The sequence below is a fragment of the Gymnodraco acuticeps genome, unplaced genomic scaffold (genome assembly GCF_902827175.1).
Source record: "Gymnodraco acuticeps unplaced genomic scaffold, fGymAcu1.1, whole genome shotgun sequence".
Taxonomy (NCBI): Eukaryota; Metazoa; Chordata; class Actinopteri; order Perciformes; family Bathydraconidae; genus Gymnodraco; species Gymnodraco acuticeps.
In genome coordinates this window covers 375,178-401,182 of record NW_022989763.1, presented here as the reverse complement: position 1 = coordinate 401,182, position 26,005 = coordinate 375,178, and the positions used below count along the sequence as shown (strand labels likewise).

The following is a 26,005-nucleotide window of genomic DNA, read 5'->3' as shown; positions in this document are numbered from 1 at the left end:
AAATATTAAACTATTCAGCCTTTTCAGGAATCGATGGGAAACTTTCAACTTTTTAAAAATATTTGATACTTTTTCAAATATTCAGCTTTTTAAACTCTTTTTTTAACATGGAAGTCAATGGGACGACTCTTCAAATCCTCTTTTCCTACACCTTGCGCCAAATGCTTCTCCTTCCACCAAATGCTTCTCCTTCCACATACTTTCAGCTAGATACTTCATTCCAACTTTCAAAATGATCACAAGGCCTTCAGCTATTCAATTCTTATTCAGATTGTTGATATATTTTACACTTGAGTGCTTTGATGTCAAAACAGAGTGGCGGACAGCTTGAAATTCGCCCAAAATTCTTTTTTCAACTAGCCATAATTCCCAAACCCTACACTCCTGAGACATAATTGTTCATGTAAAATGTAGGAAAACCTCTCCTAGGTTGTAAAATTTAAAAATAATTAAGAACAAATAGTAAACAAAATGCCTCTTGAGGGCATGAAGAGACAAAAACTTGTCAAAAATTCCACCTACTCCCATGTAAACAATTTCCCGATCTTTCTTCAGAACAGAGAGAAGTACACTTTAGACAAACTGCTCCCATCTTCACATTTACCACACAAAACCCCAAAAAAAAGCATCCCTAATGCTCACGGTCTGTTAATTTTTTGATAGGAGCGATAGTTTTTGAACAGGTGGCAAAATTGTCAGATATGATCCAATGCATTCTTAATGACACTCAGTGCTGCAGCTGGTAACCATGGTGTTGCTGGGCAGATTGAAAGCTTTGATCTCTGGGCTCACACAGGTGTTATGATTATTTGTTATGATTAGGAGCTCAGCACAGAAACAAACACTGACAAACACACTGGCCTTTAACAGACTGTCTCAGCCTATTATTTTCTGTCTGATGGAGACTTCCTACTGACTTCAACATGTTCCACATATTTTAGACATTATTGGTGACATATGGTTTAAAAGGTACGGACACACCAACCCGATTATCGGCGTTGGTGGGCGTCAGGCCGACGATGAGCATCGACACGCCCTACTTGGATTGGTGTGTCCAGCACCGTCGGGTCTTTTCAGCCGACCCGACGCCTTTTCGGCCGAAAACCCGCCGATTCAACATGGCAGTCGGCCAAAGGCAGTCGGCTAAATAAATCACTCTGATTGGCTGTTCAGCTCGCGAATCAGTGCATGAGAAGCGAAACGGAAGTGAGGGACCCGAACAAACTATTAAGAAGGCAAATCTGAGATTTCATTTAACTCCAGCTCTCGACAGGTTCGGGAAAGCCCCGTGAGCTTCTCGCTGTAGAGTGAAAATGGAACGCACACGCTATTTGTTGTTTGTTTATATCACGCAGTCTGTTCTTCTTCTCTCGGTTATCAAGCAGTCTGTCTTCCGGTTGTTGCCTCTTTTGAATGACGAATACACACTACCGCCGCCTGCTGGTAAGAAGAGTTATTGCCACTCACGCATGCGCAGTTCGTACGTGCTTCTTGGCCGCCGGCTGAAGTCTTTGCGGTGTGTTCCAGTGTGACACATGGCCAAGACGCAGAGACGCGAGGCGACGCAACAGTCGGGGTCCGTCTGTGTCAGTTCTTTGTTGTCAGATTGGTGTGTCCGGGCCTTTAGTCGAAAAGTTTGCAGTCAAAAATATTCTGCTGCTTTCCCAAGCCTTTTTACTTTCTTTTCTCATCTTAATACACATTCATTCACTACTACTTACATCTGATATTTAACTCCTTCAGCCTATTTTCAGCTGCAGAACCCATTCAACTATTACATTATTCAGCTATTTCAGGACATCAAGGCTATACATGTTGTTGTTTATACCTTTTTGAAACCTTTTCTTTGAAATATTAAGCTTTTTCACTATTTTTCTTACTCTTCCAGTTTAACATTTCACTTTCAAGTTTTCAACAAAGTCATTGCAATGCATTTGAGCTGTAACAATTTGATTCAAATCATTTCACTTTTCTGCATTTCTCCGCTAAGTTTAGCAACACACTCACTTGGTTTTTTGTAGCTAAAAGCAGCTACCATTCAGCTAATAACACATTCGCTTTTTCAGCTAAATTCAGCCACAAATGTTCACAGTTTACAGCATTCGCATGCATTTCCTGCAGAAAATGCATTTTCTAGTTTGTCCTGCGGTACCTTTTGCCTGTCAGGTGTAGGTATGACAGTGCCATCATTCATTGAGATGTATGTGAGCCTGCTGAGACTGGGGCTGGAGCAGGTTGACTGAGGAGAGAGGTCAAGACCTGGATGTCTGCCTGCTAGACAACCACAGGACGAATCAGGGGACACCATACTAGGACAAGAAAACAAAGAACAAAGAAATACATGAATAATGACTGAAAATGCAAATGTCCTGTGTCTAACCGTAATAATATGAATCAACTAAGCAACAGACTATTTATGATTAATGATTAAGTCATTATTTTATCAATTTGAGATGTGGTTATACTGAAGCCATTTTAAGATAACTATTTAATGTAATCTACTATTATTAATGTCTTTGATTCACTGAAAACCATCTGTAGAACAGTACCCATCAGCTTTGGGAATGGAGGTCTGACTTGGAGAGGAGTGAGTAAGCGGAGAGGTGGACGGTCTGAAGTTATACTGCGTCTCCTCCACGCAAGGCTCAGCAAAACCCTTCAGCAGCTCTGGGAAACAAGTATAGTTACAGTACACATTTATGATGCCATCTCAATGTTCTCACAGGGTCAGGGACAATACTTTCTTATCATGTACTTTCATATTTTGTGATGCTTGCCGAATCAGTGAAATCACTTTTCAAAACATAGCATTTAGCAGTTTTATTTCCGTTTTATCATCGTTTATAACCTTGAATTGATCTGCATACATCCTATGTTGTTTTTAAATCCTGCTTTAACTATGTTATGCACTTTGTTTTGGAAAATTGCATTGTATTATTAGCATTAATATTATTAATAATATAGTGGCTACTGGTCTTCACAGTTGTTTGAATAAGGGTGCTTACAACTGTTGCATGTGTACGGTTTGAATTAGAAACTCCATTTTTCTGTATTTGTACTCACCAGGTGCAGGGTCTAGTGGATGCTGGTTGTTTTGGCCAGAGAAGCCGACATGCTTCTCCACAGAACTACCAGGTAGTGGAGCAGCCATGATATTCTTCGCTGGAAAATTGCTTTGTCCCTCCTGCTGCTGCTGCTGCTGCTGCTGCTGGCCTGCAGTCTTCACCCTCTGTGGCGGAGAAGAGGAACCTTTAGATGAACCTGGTAGGATTTGTTGCATTCCAGGTGTAGAAGAGGATCCTGTTTCACTATTTTGTGATGTTTCTAAGGAAGATCTAATATTGTTGGTGGCCTGTTGGTTCCATTCTCCTGGCTTGACATTTTCTGTAAGGTTCCTGCCAGAGGAAGTCCTTTTGTCTGCCAGAGTCGTGAGAGTTGAAGTCTGCCCTGAGCCCACAGATCTTCTGGCAGAGCTGAAAGATGTACGGGGACGAGGGATAGAGCTTCTTTTTGAGTGACCCTTATGACCGGGAGATAATGAATTTGACTCTGTAGACAAGCTAGTGTTTATTGAGGTCTCTCCTCCTCGGCCTTTCTCCCCAGTTTCTGTTATTGTTGGCTTCTGTTGAGTCTTACTGTCCACTTGCTGAGCTGAGCTCCCCTGTTCCTCAGGAAACCCCCCCTGAGGGTTCCTTTGAGAGCTGCTGAAGTTGTTAGCCCAGGCGGTCAGGTCAAAGGTGGTGTGAGCCACAGAGGCGTCAGGGCTGCATGACACTTCAGTCATTTTCAGGTATTTCTCCATGTCAAAGGCACTCAGCTCTCCAACACAGGTGCTTCTGTGCAGTATGTCCAGCAGGCTGCTCTGATCTGGCTCAGGGAGGATCTGTGTAGGTGGAACATTGGAAAAAAGGAGAGGGCACTCACAATGTTGACTTGTCCCTGTATCGTAAATACAGAGTATTATCTCAAATTGGACACTACAAAATATTCTTTGTAACGTTTAAGAGGGAAACAAAAGTAACATTTTGAGTTTTCCTCTAGTGAGATTTTTTAAATAAAGACTAGACAAATAATCAACATATTACGTAATATGTAATGAAGCTATTTATATAAAAACAAATTCAAATTCAAGAAAACAAACCAGATTGAGAGCAATTGTGCAGTACATAGTTGATCAAACCAAAATGCCTACTTTAAAATATAGAATATCAAGGCCTTACATGTTCCACTGAGTGGGGTTCCTCTGTAAAGTTGGCTGTAGGTCCAACATGGTCTGCTCTCTCAGGTCTATTCATCGCCCTACTTCTCTTGGAGAGCGCCATTATCATGGCAGCCAGCTGCGATGGGTCAGTGCTGATGGACGCATCAGCAATGGCTGAAGCAATTGTGCTGATACTCAGCATCATTTGGCTGTTGTTACTGTTAGGGGACGCACCGCTTTGGTTACCTAAGCTTGAATCAGAGCCAGAGCCCTCGTGGTGGTCAGGTGCAGCTCTTACAGTATGATCCTGAAGAGAAGAAGTGATTTTATGTCAGAAAGACATGCTGCCAGTGCCATGCATGTAGTCCTACATATTACATATCAACATATCAGAAAAGCCCCTGTACCTCCTGTTCATACGGTGCAATTTCATCTTTCAGTGACATCCTTTCACCTGGTGCCTCAAGAGTTTGGTCCAGGTCTTCTGCAAATGAGATGATCATGAATAATAATCAGAAAATGCAAACAAAAAGGTGAGGCTAGAAGGTGATTATTCAGCAATAACAATATTGTGAACACACCTGGGTTGAGTGTCTTGTCTGCTTCACTGGGTTCCATAGTGTCAGCTAGAGAGTTGCCTCCAGCTGAGAACTCTGAGGGATGAATTAGGGGAAATGGGTCCCTTTTCTCCGGAGAGGTAATGATGTAGCCAAAGGAAGGCTAGAGGACAAAAGACCAAGCTTTTACTACATGTTACAGTCGGAAGTGAACCCAACCTCAACCATTAGACTGTATTAACTTGACATAAAGTTAGCAGAAACACAAAAACTAATACAACATCTGCAGCTAGATCAAACAGCAGCTGCATATCAATGTTGATGCACATCTCATCTATAGGTTTATGTATGAACACCTTTTGTATAGTCTTGAAATCAATTCTCAAAGAGACTGATACTTATTTATTAGACTGAAATTATTTGTGTAACAACACAAGGAAAAAATAAAATGATACTGACCCGTTTAACAAAATCCAAATCATCAGCACTGCCAAGACAGCCAAGGGCTTCAGAGCGCTGTCCAAAAAACTGCCCCAAAGTCAGTCGCAGGTAGCTCTGGTCCCCCTGCTTATACTCTGTGGAGACCTGCGAAGCCCTCATCAGGATGTTACTGTTGGGGGGGATTTTCCAAGAGGAGTCGCTGTTAAAGGGGCTGTTGCTGCTGGCTGGCTCTATCTTCTCCTCCTGTGTGAACAGCAATACTCACAATAAACCACAAGACGTTGTGCTTGACTAAATACAGCGTGGCTGAGAGTGTGCCAGCCTCTTACAATTCATTTGATTGTGACAAACAATATTTGAAAAAAGGGAGCTGTTTATACCTGCATAAATTGGTGCTCTTTCTCAAATATCTCTTGATCCTTAGCTATCTTTTCCAAAGCATCACCTGCAAAGGATTATTTATTAGCAATAGGCATCGATTTATATAAGTACAGAAAAATGTTAACTAAGCTTTGGACTTTTTTGACATACTGGGAGGAAGAAATTCCTCAGTCTGTAAGTGGCCAGCATTCTCTGAAGTCTTCCCATCAACCTCTTTCTCAAAGGAGGAGTAATATGCCAGGTCAGTCACCCATTGTCCTTCATTGTTCTGGTAAACCACACTCTGTGTGGCATGTGCACCTGAAGAGGAGAGCCATGCTGTTAACACGTATATACATGTACACTTACACCAAGAAACAAGCCACAATATGTATTGAGATTGTAGAACAGAGCATTAACTTGGTAAAGATCTTAACATCACTGATAAACACAACCTTGTTTAAAGTCCTGCTCCAGGTTGTCTGGGCAATAATTCCACCCATCATCTGAGTCTTCTGTGTCCTGGTGGATGCTCTGGGAGAAATACTTGGGTTCCAGGGAGGTTGAAAGGGGAGTGTTGTCGTCCTCACTGGTACCGTCTGAGGCCTCTGCAACACTTACATTCCCACAAGGCCCTCCTCTTAAGCCCAACGAATGCCTGGCACCATCAGGCTCATCTACTCCATCATCATCATCATCATCGTCCCCATCATGGCGTTCAGGAAGCCGTACCTACAATGTTTTGGATGCTTGTGTCAGACCTATTATTTAAAAGTCTCTTGAAAAGCTAGAATGATAACATTTCTTCTTAAGTAGTTTACATTGGAAATGTCACACAATCAATCTGGATGAGGTCTATAACTTCCCTCTTCAAGGCTGCCTTCTCCATGCACTGTACCTGTAGGGGGAGTCGTGCCAAAGCCCAAAAGCAACAAAGATGACCACATTGCAATGGTAGTGTCCTTGTTTCAATGTGTGCTCATACATAACGCTGACATCCAGTCAAAGTGCCCACGGATAATAGGTACATGGGTCTTTATAAAACCCTGACTTTCGCCCGTTCCCCTGTTATGTATTGTACCTGAGAGAGGTGGAAGCTCCCCTGGGTGCCTTGAAGGTAGGACAATGTGAGGCTGGCCGATTCCTGAGGTCTCTGGAGTCCAGCTCCACTCCTCAGGTAGGCGGAGTCCAACAGTCTGTCAACAGCAGGCCTAGCCTGTGAGCTCTCCATGGCATCCTGGTGTTGAAAGAGAATCACATCGACAACCAGAGCCTGCTGTGACATGCATTCATACTTCAGCCTTTGCTGCTTTGAGTTGATCACTGTATTCTGCTGTGCAGTGCCTCACACCTCCATGCAACGTTACGTTCTCTAAATGAGGCTAACGCTCCTCAGTAACAAACAGACAACACATCAACTATGACTTAGGAGCTGTTTTACAATGTATAGACGACTCCATATCTAACTTTCGGAAGAGAAACACTAGATAACTCTTGTCTGGAATGTGCATGGTCTACAGTTTGCTACTTATTTTCCTTAAAATAGAAGCAACGTTTAAAAAAACCAATATCATACAGAGATGAAAAATAGAGTGGAGAAAATAAGTATTTGATCCCTTGCAGACTTTGTAAATGTGCCCTCTTACAAAGAAATGAACAGTCTATACTTTGAATGGTAGGTTTATTTGAACAATGAGAGTAAGAATATCAAAAAGAACATCCAGAAATTGACATTATATGAAAGATCAAAATAGATTTGCATTTAACTTTGGGAAATAAGTATTTGATCCATTGCAGAACATGTGTTAGTACTTGGTGGAGAAACCCTTGTTGGACACACAGAGGTCAGACGCTTCTTGTAGTTGGTCTCCAGGTCTGTGCACATCTCAGGAAGGATGTTGGTCCACTCCTCTCTGACGATGCTCTCCAAATCCTGAAGGTTTTGAGGCTGATGCCTGGCATTTGGAAGCTTCAGCTCCCTCCACAGATGTTCTATGGGATTAAGGTCTGGAGACTGGCTAGGCCCCTCCCTCACCTGAATGTGCTTCTTCTTTAGCAGCTCCTGTGTTGCCTTGGCCGTATGTTCAGGGTCATTGTCCTGCTGGAAGACCCCTCCATGACCCATGTTCAGAGTCTGAGGGAAGGAGGCTATCGGACAAGATGTTACGGTGCATGGCCCCGTCCATCCTCTCCTCGATGCAGGGAAGTGGTCCTGTCCCCTTAGCAGAGAAACACCCCAAAGCAGAATGTTTCCACCTCCATGCTGACGGTGGGGATGGTGTTCTGGGGTTATAGTCAGCATTTCTCTTCCTCCAAACACGGCGTGTCGAGCTGATGCCAAAGATCTCGATGTTGGTCTCATCCGACCACACCACCTTCTCCCAAGCCTTCTCTGAATCATCCAGATGTTCATTGTCAAACTTCAGACGGCCTTTCATGTTCTTCTTGAGCAGGGTGCTGCAGGATTTGATCCATTATAGTGTAGTGTGTTACCAATAGTTTTCTTGGTGAATGAGGTCCCAGCTGCCTTGAGATCATTAACATGTTCCTCCCGTGTAGTTCTTGGCTGATCACCTTTCTCCTGATCATCATACCCCACAGGGCCAGATCTTGTGTGGAGCCCCAGACCGAGGGCGATTGATTGTTGATTGATGCCCATTTGACTTTTCTTCCATTTTCAAATGATGGCACCAACAGTGGTCTCCTTCTCACCAAGCTGCTTGCTGATGGTCTTGTAGCCAATCCCAGCCTGGTGCAGGTCTACAGTCTCGTGCCTGAGGTCCTTAGACAGCTCTTTAGTCTTGTCCATGGTGGAGAGGCTGGAATCTGACTGATTGATTCTGTGGACAGGTGTCTTTTATACAGGCAACAAGTTGATATTATGAGTACATTTTTGAAAGGAAATGGACTCATGTAACTGGTCTGAGGGAGCCAGAATTCTTGTTGGTTGCAAGGGGATCAAATACTGGTTCCCCACAGTTAAATGCAAATCAATTTATATCTTTTATATAATGTCAATTTCTGGATTTTCTTTTTGATATTCTTACTCTCATTGTTAAAATAAACACATTACAATTATAGATTGTCATTTCTTTGTAAGTGGGTAAATCGGCAAGGGATCAAACACTTATTTCCTCCACTGTATCTGCACAAAACATCCCACATAAAATGAAAACAAGTCAGGCTATAATAGTAGCATTAGAGTTGTGGTGCATATGCACTCACCAGTGCCTCCTGTCTGTCTAGGACCATGCTCCAGTTGACAGAAGAAAGCCTCTGAGTTCCCCTCGATGCACCGGAAGAAGAGCTGGCCTCTCCTATTCCTACAGGACCCACACGGTCCCCCATCTGCAAAACATTCAGTCAATTAAGAAGCAGACCTGCAAAACTATTAGTGTATCATTTATAAACTATAGAGTATTAAATACATATAATCCACAGTATGAGGGCAAACAGGAAGTGTGTGTGGTCTACACAAATGATGTCTTCAATATGCAAGATGTTGTGAATAAAAACTGCATCAATAAACTTTGTCAAGAAATGCAGCCAATAGTATTTGTGACTCCTGTGTTTGTGTTTGTTCCAGACGTGAGTCTCATTCTTACCTCGGTATGTCTGAAAAGACTATTCCTATTATGTCCTTGCAGATTCAGCTTGCCATCATTTTCCTCACCAATAGCACTACTCCCCACAACCCCCAGCCCACGCAGGGCATCATAGGTGGTCTGGACCACAGTCGCCGGGAGAGGGATGGTCGCAACCCCACCGTCATTTCCGCTTTCTTCACTCCCACTGCTTCCATCCCCACCTCCTCCATCCCCTTCAATTACATGAGGACACGAAACCAAAGAGTTGACACCTTAAGGAGAGCAGTATCGGTCTTAATTTAGTGTCCCTCAAAACTACAAAAAAATCAGTTCCCTGTTAAATGATTTCATGCTTTAGTACCCTTTCACTTGGAAATAACAAGAAAGCAAGAAAACGAGCCAGGGAACACAAAAGAAAGAAAAACAAGGCAGCGACAATCATTTAAGCTGCATATTGTACCCGTGACTGGAGGGTTGATGACCTGTCCCTCAGCCGATCGTCTCTGTTCAATCCCAGACAGAGATGGACCGCCGCGGCCACTGGAAGCCTCATCATCAGAACTGCCTCCCTCCAAGCCTGGCCTGAAACTGGGACGATTGCTCTCTCCAACCTGTGTCCACATGTAGACATTAACACACACAAAACAACAATTGTCCAAAGAAAACTTGTTTTACAAGACCTATGAATAATGGAGCTACTCAATACTTGAGAGTTTAAAAACAATAACAATATTGTTTTCTATTTCTGACCAGTTGTCTTGAAGTGCTGGGCAGCAGCCGTGTCCGGGTAGCATTGCTGTTCCTTCTGGCAGACTCCAGCTCATCCTCAGTGTCCTCATCACTGGCTGGACAGGAGTCCATACCTGTAGCAGCAAGACGCACATCAGGCATCTGAAAGTCTTCCTGAGGAAAACATAGGTACACAAGATACAGAAAGAAATTAGAAAAAATGCAAAGTGAAATATATATTTGACAGAGACATGATTTAAGAGTTCTTTCATTTGAGTCAGATTTACAGAAGTCATGTCAGAATGTCAATAAGTGAACTTTAGAATTAGTAAAGCAATCGGGTTTCTTGCTCCAAATGTCCAGTTAATAATTATAAAACGTAACAGTACTCTCAGGAAGATGATATTCCACACAGTGTGTAAATGTGCTCACCTGATTGTAGTCATCGAGAAACTGGTGTCTATACTGTTCTGGTTCTGTAGAACTTGGGTTTGAATTGTTGTCAGTAGCACCTGGCCGCCCCTATGATCATTGAAGTCAGAAATGAAAATGAATAGGGACAGTGAGTAATATGGATTAAGGGAATGACTATTTTCTAAAGGTACACTTATGATGGCCAGTGTAAGTGAACAAGTCCTAAGAGCGTAAAGTGTTTGAAATGGAGAAGAGAATTACAGTCACAGGAATCTCCTGGCCCTCCACTCGGCCTCGCTGCATGACAGGAGGCACCAGCTTATTGAAATACAGCTCCAGCTCATCATCAGGCAGGTTTTCGGAATCTATGTCATCATCTAGAGAACAATTACATGTCCACAACATGACTCAAGTTTTTACAGAATGTAAATCCAGAATCCATGTTTTTTCCTACATTTCAAATATAAAGAACGTATGAACCTGTGATATCGCTACTGATGCTGTCCACGGACATGAGCTTCTCATTTGCCAGGAAGCTGGAGTTACTGCCACTGAAATGGTCACTGTCCACTCCCTCACGCTGCACATTGTCCTCGTCAGCTGTAGCAGGTAGAGGCTGAGCCTAAATGAATTGCACAGGAAAAGAAAAAGTATTTGCAAACGTTTTGTGTTTGAGATAAAAAAAAAAGACCATTTTGAAATAAAATCATCCAAAACACAAACCTTTATTCAAACAAAGGATTTAACTAGTTATTCCTTAAAGGTATACTGGGTTGTTTAAAAAAAAAAAATTGTTTTAGAAGAAATAGTGTATATTTAAAAAGGTAAAATATGCTTATATATAAAGACAAGCTAAATTGCATGGCTTTTTCTTTTATAATATACAGGACAAACGGTCCATACTTAGTTTGAGCAGTGAATTATATGTATTTGTACCCATTGACAAGATGGGTACAAATCGGCAAAACAAGACTGTAAAAATAACAGCAAAACAATTATCCCTGATAAAAAGTACAACTGCTATCTGTTCAAGGACAAACCAGAGTTGGTACCTTTGCATCTGTGTTTTCTTTTTGCCCAAAATGGGCAAACGTCAGGAGCCCCGTTGAAAGATCTGTCGAACAATCAGTAAAAGCTAAATGCATTAGTATCTTCAAGAAAAAGTGTCATCACCTAATAATGAGAATATGTTCTTCTCTTTCTATCAGAAAGCACAAATATACCACGTCTGGTGAACTGTAAGTCCCTGAAGTACTAGGTGAAGCCAATTTGACATCATTACCGATGATCAGGATGGGAGTATTGCCACAGTGTTATACCTAGACATGAGGCGAGACAGGTGCACTACCACGTACCTGTTCCAAGCTCTGTGGGCCGGCTGTGGACTGAGCCCATCTGTGGAGAACACAGCCTCAGCATGGAGGCTTGGTTTTGAGATGCACTCTCATCCAAATGAATCTTTACGAGCATGTCTGAGAGACGGTGTGCTGCAATGAAGTCATCCGCATTGTCCCTGTAATACAGTCAGTGATGTATATCATTATGACCACATCAAAGCTTCATGTGAAAAGGAAGAATAGAAATTACTATAGTTAAACATATATTAGAATGTTCAGTAATACATTTAACATTTGAGCATTAAAATTAGGTAGCTTTTAGTAAGACTGGCTGTAATTGAGGTCCTCTTTGCGAAATGTAAATAACTGTCAAACAAACACACAAGAAAATACAATGCAAACATACTGCAAGTTTTAGACAAAAAATCTGTTTATAATATGAGCTTTTTTAGTCACAGACAACATTGCGAAACCAAATCAGCTGCGTAAATACTCACAAGTCATCCTTGAAGCTTAGGGCGAACATGGGTTGTTCCCGAAGAAAGCACTGGGACTTGGCCTGCTGCTCTTGGCCCTCCAGATATGACGCCTCAACAGGGTCAGCTCTGTAAAGCAAGACCACTTAGCATTGATCCAACAACATTTGTAACAGACTAAACTGCTCTAAATCATGGTTACTTTAGAATAGTGCACAAAGCAACTGAACACTGACTCACTATGAACATCCCCAGTGCCGTTCCTGTTCACTTTGTGGGACATTTCAAAAGAAAATAGGGCTGTAACAACTTTTTATTAACAGACAAGTAAACATATTCAGTTCTATATTTGGCAGGCGTGTAAATATGTATCTTTTTTGCATATCAGTATTTCCTATTTCCAGTAGCCTTTAACGGCTTGAATGAGTAGAAACATAAACTCTGAAATGAGTTCAGCATACATTAGCCTGTGCGATGATTCAGAGAAACATGCATGAGATCATTTCCATATCAAGTCACATCTGTCCAAAGCAGCAGCATGCTCCCACCTGTTGTCAGGTCCTGGTTTAATTTTAGCCACAGTCGAAGCAGCCACTGGAAGCCCTGGGCCTGAACCCAATGTCACATTCCCCAGTGTGGCACGGCCACTGGTGCTGTCCAGAGACTTGCAGAGGAAACTCGGGAAGGCTTCATCTTCCAACTTGTAAAAGCGGTCTGCCATCTTTTTTGAATGGAGCAGGGAAACAGACAAATGTGGCTTGACTTCAGTTCATTTGAAGTCCATCTAATGACTAGATACATTAAAAAAAGAGACATTTCGGGGGGGTTAGTAGCCTAGGTCTTAGTAAACTGTTTGAAACTTTACATTGCAGATACTTTATCTAGCAGCAGCTGTGTGTGCAACGTTACATGTTTATCGACACCACCTTGTGAAAACTAGCGGGGAAAGGTTATTTTTTTGTAATACTTGTTTTGAATATATGCATACATGTTGTAGCCTGGCTTTACAGTTTGAACTTGTCGTCTACAAAAAAATTGAGAGCAATTCATTAGATAATGATGCTAGGTTAGCTTACTCTCTACGCTAGCTAGTTTACGGGACTTGCTAAAAACAAGTGGGTTCGTCAAAACTAACGTCACTCCACTATGTTCGTTTATTCAGTTACAGAGAGAAGTGTTCGAGAACAAAAGTTACAGGCAACATAGATAGGTTGAGCAGTTAAACCTGCTAGCTATTCTTACCAAAATCCTTAAAGACTGTCAAGTTTAGAGAGAATAAGCGTTACATCAGGACGCAAACGTTATCGTTAGTTGTACTTCAACTTACATTCAATACTCCAGAAGGGCCGAAAGACCACGGTTCTTATTCCAACTCGAATGTTCCCTTATAAACTATTGAACACACGTTGCGAAATGCAGTTCAGTTCCAAAAGTGACTTCCCAAATACTTAAATTGTTCATTATTAGTTAGAGCAGGCACAACAAACACCGTGCAACAGTTCAAAGCAAGCAGCGCCCAGAATCGGCATGAAGCCCGCGTGAGCGTCGTTATGTGGGCAGGACTTAACCAAATGCAACCACTGTGATTGGTCAAAATAAACTGAGAGGGAGGAAATTGTCTATCATGATAGGATGGGATTCATGTTGTTCTTAGTTGGAAAAGTAACTAATTTCGTCAGTCGTCTTACATGATGGATGAAAGAAAGAGTGGATATGATTGTTTTACACCATACTGTAATGGTAGTATACATTAGTATTACAGTAACTTGCGGTGGAGTTTGTTATATCAAGTGTTCTGCTTAGCAGCTGCAAGCACGCCAACTTAGCAGACAGCTGCATCCCATGCATTCCAGGTTTTGAGTGACAATATTAAATTGTAGCCTCCTTGTAAAAACAAATGACAGTTTATTTCCCTAATTTCAGAGTAAAGATCAAAAGTCTGTTTCTGCCATCAGAAATGAAGTCCACAAACACATTGAATTAATAAGGATCAGTTACAGTCATGCATTTATTAATGAAGTGTATTGTTTGAGTGTAATGGGAAAATTGTTTTAAAAAAATCCCATCTTGGGCTATTTATTATTACTTCCAAAAAGGGGTACATGTGCCGTTGAAAACCTCGATGAGCGCTGTGATAAAAAGTCCTCTGCAGGAATTGATTAGGTTGTCATTATCCTGGAGAAAATAGAGTGCCACAGTGACGCGTCCTAAAACCCGGAAGTAAGCTGCGCATGGGTTCCTTCGACAAAAAAAGCAATTTCTCCATAGGATTTTGGAAAATAGCTCGAAATAAGGTCTGTGGTTGACACACATTTAAGAGACGGATCACGTTTTGTTTAGTCGGATAATCTCCATGTCTACCCTACTTTTATAATTTTCGAATCATAAATCTAATCGATAGATTTATGGTTTTTGTCGAAGGAACCCATGCGCAGCTTACTTCCGGGTTTTAGGTCGCGTCACTGCAAATCAAAACATGTGCTTTGTACTGGACATTCTTTAAAGCACTAGCTTACAAAACCAAATATGTGAGATGATCAGATTTTATTCAGGTTTACAAAAAATGGCTCTACTAGCCATACAACTAAACATTTCACAGAAACTTCATGACACCTTTTTCTATATTATGCACAGGAAAAATAACAAAACATAAAATAGTGACATACATTTAAGTCTTTATTAGAAATGAATGGCACTTGGGTGGTTTGTGCCCATCCCCCAATCAATCCTGTTTAATTCTAGTTATAACACCGCTACATCACTGTCCTTCAGCCTCTGGTAAAGGCAGCAGTGGTCTGGAGGATATTCTGTGGGGAAGAGCCTGTTGCTGAGGCTGAATGGGCTCAGCATCACAGTGCTCAATGAGGGAGGAGGGAGGCAGCAAGTGCCCATACCTGGTCCCCGCTCTGGGAGGGTCCAGAGGCGGAAGGAAATACCTGAAGCAACACAACATGGATCGAGACGAAGACGACAAACATGTGGACAGGGAGAAGACGATGACAATGGAATACAGAGAGAAAACAATTCAAAGGAGATATGAGATTTTTTTTATTAGGAGGAGGAAAAAAAAGTGAATGGCAGACAATAGTGATGGGTGCTGTCATTTTAAGGGTGTCAGCAAAACTGTCAGCAAACATATTGGATCAAAGAAAAAGGAACACTGTGGAGAACAGAAACATGCAGTTTTCAACACAAACAGGGCTTTTAAAGGAATGGTATGCTCATGACACTCATTTTTAAATAATTATCATCCGATAAAACAGACCAGTCTCTGCCAGTCTTTTTTTTGTTGTTTTAATCCGATGACATTATCAGTGATTTTAAACTGATTAATTACCGAAATAACATCAACACTGTGGGCGGCGCCATTTTACCGGACGTGACGTAAACCATGCGTTTGGTTTCGAGGACACGTTGATGTTCATGTTATTTACTGTAGTTACTCTCTTCAAATATGCCTCATTGTATCGCGAAACATTGACACAATTCTGATAGGAACAATCCACGGAATGCTCGGTTCCATCTGTTGCCAAAAGGTAAGCGTATGAAGTACGTTCGGAGGCAGTGGCTAGCGAAATGTGGCCGGACCGAACCGAAAGATCCACAGGCGCATGTATGCAGCGAACATTTCATGTTTCCGGACGACTACTCTGAGAGTATGATAAAACATAACATGGGATTTATTGAACAACCATTACTTCATGGAGATGCAGTACCATCGGTCTTTCTGGTGTCATCACCGACCAGGACACCAGTTCGGCCAGTTGAGAAATCGCCCTCTGCAAGTGTGAAGCGACGGAGGACCAGAAGTAGTGCTCGGAGTAAGAATAAGGTATGTTATAGCGCATTTCCATTGCAGCGGGTAGCCCCGTTTAAACGTCCTTTATCGTCCAGGCCAGGCCAGTTTTTGGTGGCCTTTCCATATAGCGTAGTACCGGCTAGTGGGTATTTTCCCCCAGATTTTCCGGCCCCATAAAATCGTGGTTCTAGGGCCAGGGACAACGAGGCTGAGTATGCTAAACTAGAGAGGGAATCGCTAGCAAGGGTGGTACTACATGCATACATATCTAGTAATCAAAATCATTGTATCTACCAAGTAGTACTAAGTAGGCTCGAACCTGTATGGCTGAATTCCCCCTTCCAATCTCTTCATATTGCTCAAAACTTCTTCCTCGGCTGACGAGTCCGAACTCAAATACTCCATGTTTACAAAGTGAACGCATGGATGACGTCACGACCATCACGTGACTACTGAAAATGGGCAAAATGGCAGCGGCCTGACGGAATATACAGGTTTTGATAAAAAAGAGCTATAAAATCATTATTTACCGGGGAATATCGCTGATTTCTTCAGGGTATGGTTTAAACATAATGTTTCACTAAATACTGAAGTTTTGATTAATGATCTAATGAGTGGAGCATTCCTTTAACAGCACAACCTCAGATGGGACACTACTCACACATTTCAAATGCATTAACACAAGCTCAAATGGTTGCTGGCTCAGAGGAGACATTAATAATATGCAGGATGCTGCTGGGATATCTTTGGAGAGGTCAGCTGCCGCAGGGGAGGGGCAAAGGGAGCTCTCTTGCCAATCCTGCATGCAACAAGCATTACAATACCATATTACTTAAACCACCCAAACTCATTATTTGTCAACAAGGAATAGGGATGCAAGAAAAAGCTTTTCTGCAAAGTTATTTTCCAGTATGACATTTTAGTACAATCACTTTGGTTGCAAAAGTATTAGAGCACAGCATTTCATACAGGAAACACATCTTGTTACTCAGGTTAGAGGTTATTCAAAGGTCAAGTCAAAGACGACAACAAATGCTATGACGGATGTTTTGTTGAGTTAGAGGTTATTTAGTTGAACATAAATACAGCCACATACAAACTCTCATAAAAACAGTGGTAACTTTGAACCTGTTTTATACGCTATCAAATAGTAACAGTTGCTTATTTATAATCCAAATGTTAAAGCAAGCCTGTGTTACATTTGCTGAACAGCGACCACTGTGGCTTTAGTGAAAGTCTTTGTTTTAAACTTTGTAATTGTAGAAGATGTAGTCAGAGTCAGCAGGAAGTAAGCAACAGAAAGGTTTTGATCAGACCCAACAATGTATGGCTTGAGAGCAATACCCGAGTACACTGTTCGCAATTAAGAAAGAGAGTTTTATTGCTCATCAATTCAACACTTCATTTATAAAAGAAAGATGTTATCTCTTCTTTTAAAAGTGACGTAGTCTCTTCTTAAAGCCATGTATGTCAGCAGCTCTATCCATATCCATACTGCATGTGTTGTTCTATTTCTGTTGTCATTTTAGTGGGTTAATGACTTTTATTCAAGCTGTTCTTCTGCTCAGCAAAGAGTTTGGCAATACTTGCTCGAGGATACATTCAAATGTAAAAAATGTTTTGAAATTCAAGTGAAATGAAGAGACAGATTACTGAGCTTTGATTTAATTGCTCATCTCAAAATGGAAGTAGTCACAACAATGTTGGATGTCAGGATGTAGTAAACTGAAACTAATCAAATTTCTCGATATTTAAAAAAAGATCTTCCCCATCAAAATAATAAAATAATCATTTGAAAAAGTCAAATTTATATAAAACAGGTTTATTTTACATTTTGCACCAATGATATGGTTAGCAGGGACAAAACAACGTGGAAACTACTCTTGCATGCATCTGTACAAATCAAGAGCAAATTGCCTAATAAAGAAAACAACACACCCAACAGGCTTGATGCAGATGCTTTGCCTTGAAGCCAAGCTCTTTGCATGAGTGCAGCATTTGGTCAGTAAGGGCCTGGGGAGTTTGTCAGGGAGCAGCTGTAGTCCCGGTCAGTGTGAGGCGGAATAAGGGGTCAGTTCTGTCTGGTGCGGGTCAGGCTGGGTGAGTGGCGGCCACACCACCTACCTTCCTGCAGACATCCCGTTTTGGGTGTTCTGGGATGTCTGAACGGAGGAGCCCACGACAGTGCTCATAGCTGTGGGCTGACCCGATGAGCCGGTGAGGGGGCTGCCGTCTCCCTTCAGGATGCCCGTGCACTTCCAGTTGTCCATGTAGTTAGCTGCAGGAATCAAATCAGTAAAACTAATTGTAACTTAAAATGACTCAAAGTTAATAATGTCCTTTACACATGCTTTATTTTACCATATTTGTCCTTATTTTTTTTAAGTTATTATAGTGTTCTTAAAATGGTTCTCTATCTGTGTTTTTTTAATTACTTTTATGTATGCACCACGATACCAAGTCAAATTCCTCGTACGTGTCAACCTACCTGCTAATAAACCTGTTTCTGATTCTGATTACACATAGGGAAGTGGGGAAGTGGAAAAGCTGATGGAAGAATTTGAAAACAGCTTGACTTTTATCATTTTTTGTATTTTTCTACTTTATGTGTATTCTGCATTACAATGGACAGTTGAAACGTCACACAGATGTGACGGATCTATGGCATAATCACACTAATGCATCTCATGGACTTTTGTTTTGAAATATAAGAGAAATGTATGTATCATAACAACTCAAAAGATATGAGCAAGACTGCCATTTGTGTGCAGGGGTCAATGACAAGCTAATTTAATTAGTACAAAAAACATCATAGTTTGTAATAGCAAGCATTAAAATAATATATGACATGTTTGAACGTAAAAATAAAAGAACTACATGACTAGACTGAGACTTTGCTGCTGCACATCATTACATAGATGAGTTAAGTGCATGTAACAGTAACACCACTTAGTTAGACACAAATTAGAGCTTCTAGAATTGGTGAAACCCAATCTTAACACTGAGAGTATTTCAGGTCTGTTTGTGACATTGGACTGTCCGATTGATCATTCCTCAATTGAATGACGTCAGCAATGCATTAGCGAAAGTTGCGTAATACCTGCTGAGAGTCACTGTTCACTCAAACTAGCATTTTTCCAAAAGAAGTTCTGGTAGCTATCACTAAAATGAAAAGAAGACCCATGAGCAATCATCAACACAAGCAAAAAATAGCCTGTTACCTTTCCAGAGGCGCACACAGCCATCGTCCCCGGAGGAGGCCAGCAGGGTGCTGGTGATGTTCCAGCTCACACGCCACACCTGAGAGTTATGGTTATCAAATTGAGCCACAATCTGCACTTCCAACTTGGTGGGTCCTGTAGAGGTGCTCTCCTTCCTGTCAGATGGATCCAAGTTTCAAACAATTATTTAAAGTGGAAGGATTCAATTCCCATTATTACGGTGGCCCTGAAGTGCAAGTCCAAACAGCATTTCAGAAAACACTACAGCATTTCAACTTATACGGAAAGGGTATTCCTTTAGGGACAACACTTCTTGTTTGTGATTGGACAGAGCCAGCCAGAGAAGCACTGCTGTGATTGGTTGTTTTTGCTGCCAGTCAAGAAATGACGCTTCGTGATTGGTCAGCGCAACATGTCCCGAAACATCAGCCGTTAGCTGTTAGCACTCAAGCTCACAGCTCCTCAAATCTGTTCAGAAACTGGACAAAAGTTAAACATGTACAAACCACAGACTGTCTGTGTCATGGAGAATACAGTCGCTGCTTTATTTATGTCTGTATGACGTTGTTGTGAGTGTGGATGGAGCAGCAACAGGTTAGTTTAGCCTGATGGATCCGATTCCATTCAGAAAACACGCATTTTAAAAGGTTTTCGCCTGCCGTCTGTCTGCAGACTTAACCGGTCAGTATGTAGTTACTTCGGCATCATTTTCAAACGTGTATTACAATTAAATCACGGTAAAATATGTTAATTTTGTTGTAGTTGGTATCTACCAAAGTATTTGCATGGATATAAGCCCCGCCCCCTCTCCAGTGCGTCTTGTTTGAATGACAGGAGTGAACACAGCTGACAGCCGCGGTGAAACCTGAAACTCGAGCGATTAGAGCAATGCGAATATTCGGGGCTTATATCCATGTAAATACTATGGTCAACTACACATTTTTTTACATATTTTACCGTGATTTAATTGTAATAAACGTTTCAAAATGATGCCGAAGTAACAACACACTGATATCAGTTAGTAAAAACCATGAATTAATGCTTTGACAAGTCTGCAGACAGACGGCAGGCGAAAAACCTTTTAAAATGCGTGTGTGGAGATCGGATCGATCAGGCTAAGTTAACGTTGTATATGCTCCGTCCACACTCACAACGTCATACTGACATAAACAAACCAGCGACTGTATTCGCCATGACACAGACAGTCTGTGGTTTGTACATGTTTAACTTGTGTCTAGTTTCTGAACAGATATGAGGAGCTGTGAGCTCTGAGTGCTAACAGCTAACGGCTGATGTTTCGGGACATATTGCGCTGTCGGGTGTTGACCAATCACGAAGCGTCATTTCTTGACTGGCAGCAAAAACAACCAATCACAGCAGTGCTTCTCTGGCTGGCTTTGTCCAATCACAAACAAGAAGTGTTCTCCCTAAAGGAATACCCTTTCCGTCTAAGTTGAAATGCTGTGGTGTTTCCTGAAATGCTGTTTGGACTTGCACTTCAGGGCCACCGTACATTATGTTTAAAAACAGTTATAATGGATACTGTCCTGCAGTGAAATGCAGGATTTCATCGACTACACTAATGTGTTTTTTGTGAGTCCTTCACATGAACACTGTGACTGAACAGAGAAAATCATGGAATCAGTCACCTCATAGGAACAAGTTTAAAGATCCTGACATCTTTTGTTGCAATAGCGAGCACGTGGAAAGACCTCCCCAGGTTTGGGGCAAACGCAATGTCATGGACTGCATCTGCGACGCTCATCAGGGTCTCTGCTTTAGCATATTTCCTGTAAACAATGGTAAAACAACTTTTTTAACAATCATTAAAAAACTATTTCAACTAATTGGGATGTTTGATTTTTGAAAAAGAGTGACAAAGATTGGTAAATTCAGTGAAACCCACCTTGTGTTTTCATTATACTCATAGATCTGAACTTTGCCACCATAATTCACATTACTGTCATCACTACCCACTGCAAACATTGGTGGGTGGGCCCGAGAGCTGTGTGGAAGGGTGAGAAAGCACACATTATACACTGACAGATCCTCAAACTCCACTGTCATATCCAACAGGTAGCATCGATACCATACCATCGATAGCATGATATGAGAGTAGATATTGCCTTACATTTTGAATCGTAATATGTCACTATTATTGACTTTTCTTAGATTTAATTCTGCATTACATGAAAGTGGTTTAATGTTATAAATAGGGCCGGGACTCGATTAAAAAAATTAATCTAATTAATTAGAGGCTTTGTAATTAATTAATCGAAATTAATCGCATTTTTAATCACATAAATATTTGACCTAAGAACAGTGAGAAGCAATGTTTTTCACATGGATTTTAGTATACCATTAGGCGCATTCACACCGCAGTACTTTTCCCACAAAGGTTCATGAGAACTTAGTTCATGAGAACTCTTTGAACCTGGGGGAGGATTAGGCAAATGAAGCCGCTGACGTCACTTCTTCTGCTTTGGGTTTACTGGCAGGCCGCAAACCACTTCACGGCGTATACTGCCGCCCAAAGTCCCCGGCCGGAAGTCCCCGGAGTTGGGGACTGGCTTCAGTAGAAGCTGCTGGGAGTCCCAGCAGCTTCTACTGAAGCCTTCCGAGTAAATCGCCAGAACGCCGACACCTCCTCATCTCCACCGCTCCCATGTTTTATTTTGTGTTGCCATAAGTTAGTCTCTCTGCGTTTCTGCGCTGGGCTAATGCTAATAATGCTAATGCGAGGATAATAAAATGGCGGCTTCACAAAACTGTTTGGGAGTTTTACGGGGCGTGGTTTGCAATCCGCCCAGCCAATCAGAAATATAGCTCTTTTCTCACAAGAGAGCCGTACGAAAGTCCCTGCTCTCTAGCAGCTCTCTGCTCTCTAGCAGGGACTTTCGTGGGGGTAAAAAGGTTCTCATGAACTAATTTTAGTACCGGCTCTTTTTGGTGTGAACGCGATAAAAGAGGCTAACGTCCACGCTAGCTTCCACGCTAGCTGCTATATGTTTTGCATTGAGGTGATACTTGAGGCTTGATGTGCTGCGGTGATATGCGAATTCCTTTTTGCATAATTTGCACACAACCGTGCTCTTATCGACGCTTCCATCCGTCCGTTTTTTAAAACAACATTTCCCACTGTTGTTCACTGTGGTTTGTTGTTGTCTGAAGTCACGAACGTTAGTTGGTGCTCCAGTATAATCGGTACGCCTGAAACTCATCCAGTGAGAAACGTTCCGCGGTGCTAAAAATAAGTGCGATTAAAATGCGTGAATTTTTTGTTTAATTAATTAATCTTAATTAACGCGTTAAAGTCCCGGCCCTAGTTATAAATTATAATATTTGTCTTTACCCACTACGTCAGTGGTTCCCAAAGTACTGGGCCCCTGCAGCGCTATTGCAGGGGGGCGCAGCAAGGCAAATGATTGAGGCATGCTTAAGCTCACAGCTGCTGAAAAGACCTGCAGCACAAAGCAAGCCCACACCAGTCACTGAACAGATGTGGTGATTAAAGGTGTATTTTTTGCAAAGGAAATGTTCAGTTCCCTTTTTTTCTCTCAGGGAGCTGGTTTAGTGAGCCCCACGGACCGCAGGCCTCCGTCTCTGCTCCGTATCAGCTGAGCGCCCGTCATCTTTATCGTAATGAAACCTACGTTTTAGATGCTATGGTGTTTGACCACACGCTGTCCTCACATCCCAGACTGTGAGACAGACAGGCGGAGGGAACTTACTACATATTGTTTGTGAAGCAGATATAGGAAGTTACTTTTTTTATGAAATTATGATTGATTTACTTTTGCAAACAGTCAAGCAGCTGGGCAGCTGTCAGATATGTATTGCAGGATTGTTGGACACAGACAGTGTGTGGTGGGACTCTGTCTCACAGGCAGGTTGCAGTGTAACTTCAGAGGAGACTGGGGAATTGTACATTCTCAAACTGCACCACTTAGAACTAACTTGTGAATGCAAAAACAATGCAGAGTTGATTAGTAAATCATTGTATTCAATAACAGCGACGGAATTAAACAGTATGAAGTGATTTGTAAATATGAATAGTCATTTGACTAAATGTTTTCAGAAATACTTTTGTTTTCTGTGAAAGTGGCATGTGACTTATTTGTACCCTCTCAAAGAATCGAAATCCAGAACCGAAAAGAACCAGAAATGAAAAGCAGAACCCGAATCGTTCAAATCCAAACGACACCCAACCCTAAGTATTACAGTTAGACTAATTCCACTGTGAAGCTGATTCGTCAAATAAGACCTTGCAGTTTTATAAATTCCAATTTTTTAAATCAATTTAAAATCGAAGATATTCTCATCTACAAAGAAACAGTTTGGGAACCACTGCACTACGTCATTATATCCACAGAAGGGATTATTTATCAAACATCTCATTGTACAAAGATAGGTTATACATATAAAAGCAACAATTGTCAACAATTCAGTTTCGTCATAATATAGATATCAAGGTATTAAGTCAAAAAGTGGTGTCTTTTTTTCTCCATATTTCCAAGCCCTAAGACTGCATTAGGTGCAGCTAAGAGTACCTCATAAAATAGAAATTGAGTGTATGTCAAGTACTCCGGTCTACTAAACATTAAATGTATATTATTTGTGTATGATATAAAACACATGATGTGTAAAATGTCATAGGGACTGTGCATCATAATCAATCAAACATCAGAAAACAGTGATTCTCTCTTGAAAACCTACAAACAATTCTTCAAAATCATTGCCAGTAAATGTTCGACTGGTTGTTACAGCTCCACCTCCTATAAACAAGATGTATGGCAAAACCGAGATACAGTTCAGCCAGGAAAATGAAATGAGGAACTGTAAATCTCTATATACAGTTCAGTGTCATGTTTTGAAGCCAAGTAAAACGATGGTCTCACCTTGAGGGGTTCCAGGAGATGCAGCTGCAGCTGAGCTTGCAGGAGATCTCGTGCTGCAGGGACCACTGACTCAGGTTCATCACATCAGGAGCCTCATAGATCCTCACCACTCCGTCCGCAGAGCAGGTGGTCAACATCAGGCCCATGTGTTTAGGGGCAAACTTCACATCAGTCACTGATGTTCGACTGTCCACTAGTGTGGTTCTCTTAATCTATAACGAAACACCGTAAAAGATCATGTGTCAAAAAGAAGACTGTAGAAAAAGTGACCAGCTGTTACAATGTTAAATAGGGGGAGAAGTCAATGATGGTGTGTTAGTGGGAAACATTATAACCACACAGCACTGGGGGGGGGTACAATCATCATCATCATCATCATCATCATCATCATCATCATCATCAACTGAACTGCAAAGAAAATAAAGAAATATAAATGTGTGATGTGTGCTTTGCAAGTTTATAAGGATGCCAGAGTTTCACTCACCCAGTGGCTCAGTCCTCTCTGCTTGTCGTTGGACTCCCCTACAATCTCTTCCCACACAGCAGCGGTCCTGTCAAAGGAGCAGGAGGCCAGAACCTGCCCGAACTCTGGGTGAGCCCAGGTCACTCTCCACACGGAGCCGCTGTGTGTCTGCACACAGAACAGCTTCAGTCAAACCAATAGAGCCCAACACTAGATACCGATTTGTTTAATATCAGAAAAGTGACAAGAGACAGAATAGGACATAAAGTCATTGCAAAAATGCTAATGTGATATGCAATTATACTTGAAATTAATATTTGAGCTGGAAAGCCTTTTCATGGTTAAATCAATGTTAGAAGCAGCAAGTGGCCTACCTTCCAGCTGGCGGTGCAGTGCCACTCTCCGTTCTCACTTTTGTCCCAAACCTGAATGAAATAACGTGCGGGAAACACACATTAACAGAAATACGAAATAGTTCAGATACGAAGTCTGTCTATAGCCTATACTTGTGTGGCTGGTAACACAGGGCTCTCAACGACATTCCTGGATGTGATCACGTGAAGCTACATTAAACAGCATCTCAAAGTTATCTGTAGCTACCCTAGCCTGTATGCTACAGGCACCATGGCTATCAAGCTAGCTAAATCAAACAAGGTTTAGATTCCTTCGACATTCAAATGTTTCCATACATATCGCAAATGACCTAACTTTACGTCCGTCAACAATGGAATGAGAGTCAGTCTCACCAATAGGGTGTTAAGAGTGTGATACTACGGGTGGTGTTAACAAGCTTGCTGTGAGAGCTAACATTAGCAAACTGAACTTACCTTCACACTTTGGTCACTGGAACAAGTGGCCATTCTCCGGCCGTGGAAATCATACGAAACATCATGAATGAGATCTTTATGATCTGCTGCGATACTTCGCGCTACAAACATGATTACAATTAGCAAATATTAACCAGCAACCCTAGCTTAACTAGTTTCCTAGCAGGCCTGTCATGTGTCCACTTGTGTGTGTGTATGTATGTATGTTTGGCGGGTCCTGTAGAGTGCTATCCCTGGAGTTAACCACTGGGGGGCGCATTGAAACCAAGTTTAGGTCAATCCTGTTTTAAGGTACTCCATGATAACATTTATGTTGAAACGTGTCATGTCGATCTGAACATCGAATAGTATATAATTTCGAAAAAATGAAAACTCTTAGCTGAAATGTATTAGTTAACTCTATTAAGTGACATATTCTTACATGTTTCCCGACCGGTCACCATGGTTGCCAGGTTCGTAGATTAAAACACTTATATGTGAACACTTTTAGACTAGAGGAATGTGACAAACTTGTTTGTATTGTATCATACTTTATGTGTTACTCTAACCATGGCTTCTGTAGTATGTAAACAAATAAATAAAGATACATTATTATTTTCTTAAATAGCTACATTGGTTATTGTAGTAGACCAGGTTTGTTTTATTTATATATATTTAAAATACATGTTATATGATTTAACATAGTTGTACATAAA

General features: G+C 41.5%; 2 protein-coding genes across 8 annotated transcripts in view; both read right to left on the bottom strand.

Annotated features, from left to right (window-relative positions):
* Positions 1 to 13,657, bottom strand: part of cep192 (centrosomal protein 192) — a 60,146-nt gene extending 46,489 nt beyond the window's left edge. For 2 of the 6 annotated variants that reach the window (XR_004568895.1, XM_034215876.1), the window contains exons 1-23: positions 13,430 to 13,647; positions 12,651 to 12,893; positions 12,124 to 12,231; positions 11,645 to 11,802; positions 11,342 to 11,403; positions 10,770 to 10,911; positions 10,551 to 10,666; positions 10,308 to 10,397; positions 9,897 to 10,049; positions 9,607 to 9,757; positions 9,165 to 9,418; positions 8,785 to 8,907; positions 6,641 to 6,796; positions 6,015 to 6,291; positions 5,731 to 5,880; positions 5,580 to 5,644; positions 5,218 to 5,442; positions 4,783 to 4,921; positions 4,609 to 4,685; positions 4,221 to 4,508; positions 3,064 to 3,883; positions 2,550 to 2,667; positions 2,153 to 2,309 (exon numbers count right to left, since the gene is read on the bottom strand). Coding sequence is in view for 5 of the 6 variants with exons in the window: in XM_034215876.1 (XP_034071767.1) it covers positions 2,153 to 2,309; positions 2,550 to 2,667; positions 3,064 to 3,883; positions 4,221 to 4,508; positions 4,609 to 4,685; positions 4,783 to 4,921; positions 5,218 to 5,442; positions 5,580 to 5,644; positions 5,731 to 5,880; positions 6,015 to 6,291; positions 6,641 to 6,796; positions 8,785 to 8,907; positions 9,165 to 9,418; positions 9,607 to 9,757; positions 9,897 to 10,049; positions 10,308 to 10,397; positions 10,551 to 10,666; positions 10,770 to 10,911; positions 11,342 to 11,403; positions 11,645 to 11,802; positions 12,124 to 12,231; positions 12,651 to 12,823 (4,002 nt within the window). In the remaining variant the exon portion in view is untranslated. Of the gene's footprint in view, positions 1 to 2,152; positions 2,310 to 2,549; positions 2,668 to 3,063; positions 3,884 to 4,220; positions 4,509 to 4,608; positions 4,686 to 4,782; positions 4,922 to 5,217; positions 5,443 to 5,579; positions 5,645 to 5,730; positions 5,881 to 6,014; positions 6,292 to 6,640; positions 6,797 to 8,784; positions 8,908 to 9,164; positions 9,419 to 9,606; positions 9,758 to 9,896; positions 10,050 to 10,307; positions 10,398 to 10,550; positions 10,667 to 10,769; positions 10,912 to 11,341; positions 11,404 to 11,644; positions 11,803 to 12,123; positions 12,232 to 12,342; positions 12,366 to 12,650; positions 12,894 to 13,429 lie in introns of those variants that run through there. The other 4 variants (XM_034215882.1, XM_034215893.1, XM_034215904.1 and 1 more) reach the window with 4 other exon arrangements.
* A 970-nt stretch (positions 13,658 to 14,627) lies between these two features.
* Positions 14,628 to 25,578, bottom strand: seh1l (SEH1-like (S. cerevisiae)). Of its 2 annotated transcripts, none has more exons than XM_034215858.1 (9): positions 25,311 to 25,578; positions 24,858 to 24,908; positions 24,505 to 24,651; positions 24,021 to 24,232; positions 21,029 to 21,127; positions 20,772 to 20,912; positions 19,123 to 19,277; positions 18,026 to 18,179; positions 14,628 to 15,038 (listed from the first exon to the last, which is right to left on the bottom strand). In XM_034215858.1, exons 1-9 carry the CDS (start codon positions 25,419 to 25,421, stop codon positions 14,861 to 14,863), a joined length of 1,248 nt encoding a protein of 415 aa, XP_034071749.1. In that variant the 5' UTR covers positions 25,422 to 25,578; the 3' UTR covers positions 14,628 to 14,860. The 2 variants fall into 2 exon arrangements, with proteins under 2 accessions (XP_034071749.1, XP_034071756.1); XM_034215865.1 differs by lacking the exon at positions 14,628 to 15,038 and adding an exon at positions 16,402 to 16,700 and having other exon boundaries at positions 25,311 to 25,577.
* Between the last annotated feature and the right edge of the window lie 427 nt (positions 25,579 to 26,005).

Bases quoted from the DNA above. Each gene is read 5' to 3' on its own strand.
- seh1l (XM_034215858.1), bottom strand. From the start codon at position 25,421: ATGTTTGTAGCGCGAAGTATCGCAGCAGATCATAAAGATCTCATTCAT. The intron at 24,652-24,857 runs GTAGGCCACTTG...TTCTGTGTGCAG, and splicing joins ACTGCACCGCCAGCTGGAAG to ACACACAGCGGCTCCGTGTG. The intron at 20,913-21,028 runs GTGGGTTTCACT...CATTGTTTACAG, and splicing joins GAGTATAATGAAAACACAAG to GAAATATGCTAAAGCAGAGA.